This window comes from Bison bison, unplaced genomic scaffold (genome assembly GCF_000754665.1).
Source record: "Bison bison bison isolate TAMUID 2011002044 unplaced genomic scaffold, Bison_UMD1.0 scf7180017864065, whole genome shotgun sequence".
Classification (NCBI taxonomy): domain Eukaryota; kingdom Metazoa; phylum Chordata; class Mammalia; order Artiodactyla; family Bovidae; genus Bison; species Bison bison.
The window spans coordinates 157,921-161,309 of record NW_011494637.1 but is presented as its reverse complement, the minus strand read 5'-3'; the positions used below and the strand labels follow the sequence as shown (position 1 = coordinate 161,309).

At 50.1% G+C, this 3,389-nt stretch overlaps 1 protein-coding gene across 7 annotated transcripts in view; it reads left to right on the top strand.

Moving 5' to 3' along the window:
• The window catches only part of PARK2 (parkin RBR E3 ubiquitin protein ligase), a 1,245,124-nt gene that overhangs the window by 1,234,698 nt on the left and 7,037 nt on the right, over positions 1 to 3,389 (top strand). For 5 of the 7 annotated variants that reach the window (XM_010836730.1, XM_010836731.1, XM_010836733.1 and 2 more), the window contains one exon: positions 1,684 to 2,100. In XM_010836730.1, coding sequence (XP_010835032.1) covers positions 1,684 to 1,998 — 315 coding nt within the window. In that variant the 3' untranslated portion in view covers positions 1,999 to 2,100. Of the gene's footprint in view, positions 1 to 1,683; positions 2,101 to 3,389 lie in introns of those variants that run through there. The other 2 variants (XM_010836734.1, XM_010836732.1) reach the window with 1 other exon arrangement.

Sequence of the window (3,389 nt, the reverse complement as noted above, 5' to 3'; positions counted from 1 at the left end):
CATCAATTTTTCGGCTCTCAGCCTTCTTCACAGTCCAACTCTCACATCTATACATGACCATAGGAAAAACCATAGCCTTGACTAGATGAACCTTTGTTGGCAAAGTAATGTCTCTGCTTTTGAATATGCTATCTAGGTTGGTCATAACTTTCCTTCCAAGGAGTAAGCATCTTTTAATTTCATGGCTGCAGTCACCATCTGCAGTGATTTTGGAGCCCAGAAAAATAAAGTCTGACACTGTTTCCACTGTTTCCCCATCTATTTCCCATGAAGTGGTGGGACCAGATGCCATGATCTTCGTCATTTTTAGTAGTGTCTTAATCTAAAAATGGGCTTCCCACCTCCCAGTGCAGGAGATATAAGAGACATGGGTTTGATCCCTTGATCGGGAAGATCCCCTCGAGGAGGGCATAGCAACCCACTCCAGTATTCTTGCCTGGGGAATCCCAGGGACAGAGGAGCCCGACAAGCTACAGTCCACAAGTCTGCAAACAGTCAGGTGCCACTAAAGCAACCTAGCACGCAGGCGACCTACAAATAGGCCTGGGAATGTTTTAAGAGTCATCACAGATTAATAAAATGACTTGCATGTTTGTATTAATTTTAAAGCATAGAAGAAAATTTTTAAATTCCGTAGAGGCCAAGATGGAGGGGTTCTGTTTGGATTACCATTTGAAATATATTTCTAGACCACAGAGTTCTTGTACTGAATGCAAAAACGTCCCAACTCTTTCGTTGCACGTGTCACTCAGCATTGAAGTAAGTAAAGAGATTGTAGTGTCTGAACAGAATATCTGCAGTGGCGCCCTTGAAATCCCTCCTCCTTTCTGTGGTCTGAGTCAGGGATAAGTCATTCCTCTGACGTGAATGACATTAGCAAATATTTCTGAGCGCTTGTTGTAGATGCCCAGGTCATTCATAGCATCACTTAACGGGTGTCAGACACTTGTTTTTTTGCTTCTTTAAAGACATTGACCCACTCGATCCCCGGTACAGTGCACTGGAGAGGTCGATTTCCATCTGAGATGGGAACTTTCAGGGAGTTCTGCAGTGTTCCCAAACCCGCCTACCCGAGTAGGGATTTGAACTCAGGCAGCTGGCTCCAAGGCCCCATCTTGACCTCTGGCTGTTCCTTGCTCTGTCACATCAGCTTCACCTCCCTCTTCCTGCCCCGTCTCTTTGGTGACCACATTCCTGTCCGGGTGCAGGAATGCAAGATAGTAAGACGTTGAAGAAAGCTGAAAAGCGAAGATTTTGGAGTCACAAAGATTCTCCTACTTACTGGCTTCAGGCAGTGGTTTAACTTGTCTAATCCTCGATGTAAAATTAAACCCAATGCACACACCTGAGGAAACACCTAACGAGAAGGGTTTCAGAGCCTGTCTCACCCTGCCCACGTAATCAGCACCCGAGAGATGTTATTTATCACTAGTAGTCAAAACAGCACAAAGGAGGAGCTCAAACCACAAAGCCACATGGTCTTTTCTTGCCTTGTAAGCACAGGCCACATGCCAAGAAAACTGTGTCGAGGCCTGTCCATCACTTGTCAAGAGAGTTTCCCTCTGAGCTTCTTGCCTGAAGGCACCTCCATGTCTAAGAATTTCCAGGACAGCGTTTCAAGGAACCCTTATCCAGCCCACTATGCAGATCTGACTGTCTCTTCCCTCTGTCTTCTCTCCCCAGGCCTACAGAGTCAATGAGAAGGCGGCAGAGCAGGCCCGGTGGGAGGAAGCCTCCAAAGAAACAATCAAGAAGACCACCAAGCCCTGTCCCCGCTGCCACGTGCCGGTAGAAAAAAACGGTGAGTCTGGGCTGACCGAAGAGCGCGGCTGCGGTGGGCTGTCCTCGGAGGGCGACAGAGAAGTCGGGATCTACAAGGGCTTGCTAGCTGGGGAGCTCAGCGCTGGGGCTTTGGGGCCATCTGGCCAGGGTTTGAATCTCAGCACCCACGTCAAGCTTCTTAACCTCCTGAACCGCAAGTCCTCGTCTGTAAAATAGAGATGCTAAACAGAAGCTGCACAGCCACCGTAGGATTAGGTGCAGGACGGATGGCAAATGCTTCCCTGCGCCTGGTATAGAGACAGCGCTCAAGAAACACGAACCGCCCTTATGTTACTTACTATTAACATATCGAACTCTCCTGGAGAAGGGAATGGCAACCCACTCCAGTATCCTGGCCTGGAGAATCCCATGGACAGAGGAGCCTGGCGGAATACAGCCCACAGGGTCACAGAGAGCAGGACATGACTAAGTGACTGACACTCACAGGAAACTCCCCAGTCTGCCGTCTCCCTGGAGCGCTCTGATACTGAGATACTCATCGGCTGGGGCTGAGAGCTGGCCTGTGGTGAGTGAAACCCCACCTGCAGCCCCAGGGTGGGCCCTGCAGCCACTCTTTCCTCTGCTAAGGACTATATGGAAAGTCTTTTGTGTGGCTGGAGAAGACTCTTCAGAGTCCTTCGGACTGCAAGGAGATACAACCAGTCCATCCTAAAGGAGATCAGTCCTGAATGTTCACTGGAAAGACTGGTGCTGAAACTGAAGCTCCAGTCCTTTGGCCACCTGATGTGACAAGCTGACTCATTGGAAAAGACCCTGATGCTGAGAAAGATTGAGGGCAGGAGGAGAAGGGGACGACAGAGGATGAGATGGTTGGATGGCATTGCCGACGTGATGGATATGAATCTGAGCACACTCTGGGAGATAGTGAGAGACAGGGAAGCCTGGCGTGCTGCCGTCCATGGGGTGGCAGAGGGTTGGACAGGCCTGAGCAACTGAACAGCACCAACCGAAGACAAATGTGAGAGCACCACAGGTTAAGTCCCTAGAATGTATCCACTGAGTCATCGTTATGCCTTCATGATCTGGAATGTTCCTGGGCCTGCAGCGGCCTGGCCCGGACCTGTAAAGAGAAGACAACACCAGAATCAGAGGAAAGAGCCTCCCTGGTCCTCACGGGCTGAGCAGGGTTAAGAAAGCAGCCCAGGCCCTTTCACCAGAGAGGAGGCACAGCGCTGAGAAGCATGGGCCAGTGTTCTGTCTCGTGGGTCCTTAAAGGATGCAGATTCAACAGTAAGAGACCCGCTCTGCTATTTTCAAAGGTCAGGAACCCTGGCTATCTATCCCCTGGAGCCCAGAAGGGCACCTGATAAATAAACACCCTGGTGAATGTAAAAGGAGCTAGGAAAGGAGAGAGACACATACATAGATACTTTTCTAAAATACGGTAGAGAAAATGAGCTGGAGAAAGACCCTGGGGTCAAGAGACGGCTTCCTGGTAGAGATGATGCCTGAGCCCAGAATGAGAATCGGTGTCACGAGGCAGGCAAGCCTCCAGGCAGCCGGCAGGTGCAAAGGCAGCAAGTGTGACCCGTCCACACAGCGCGTGC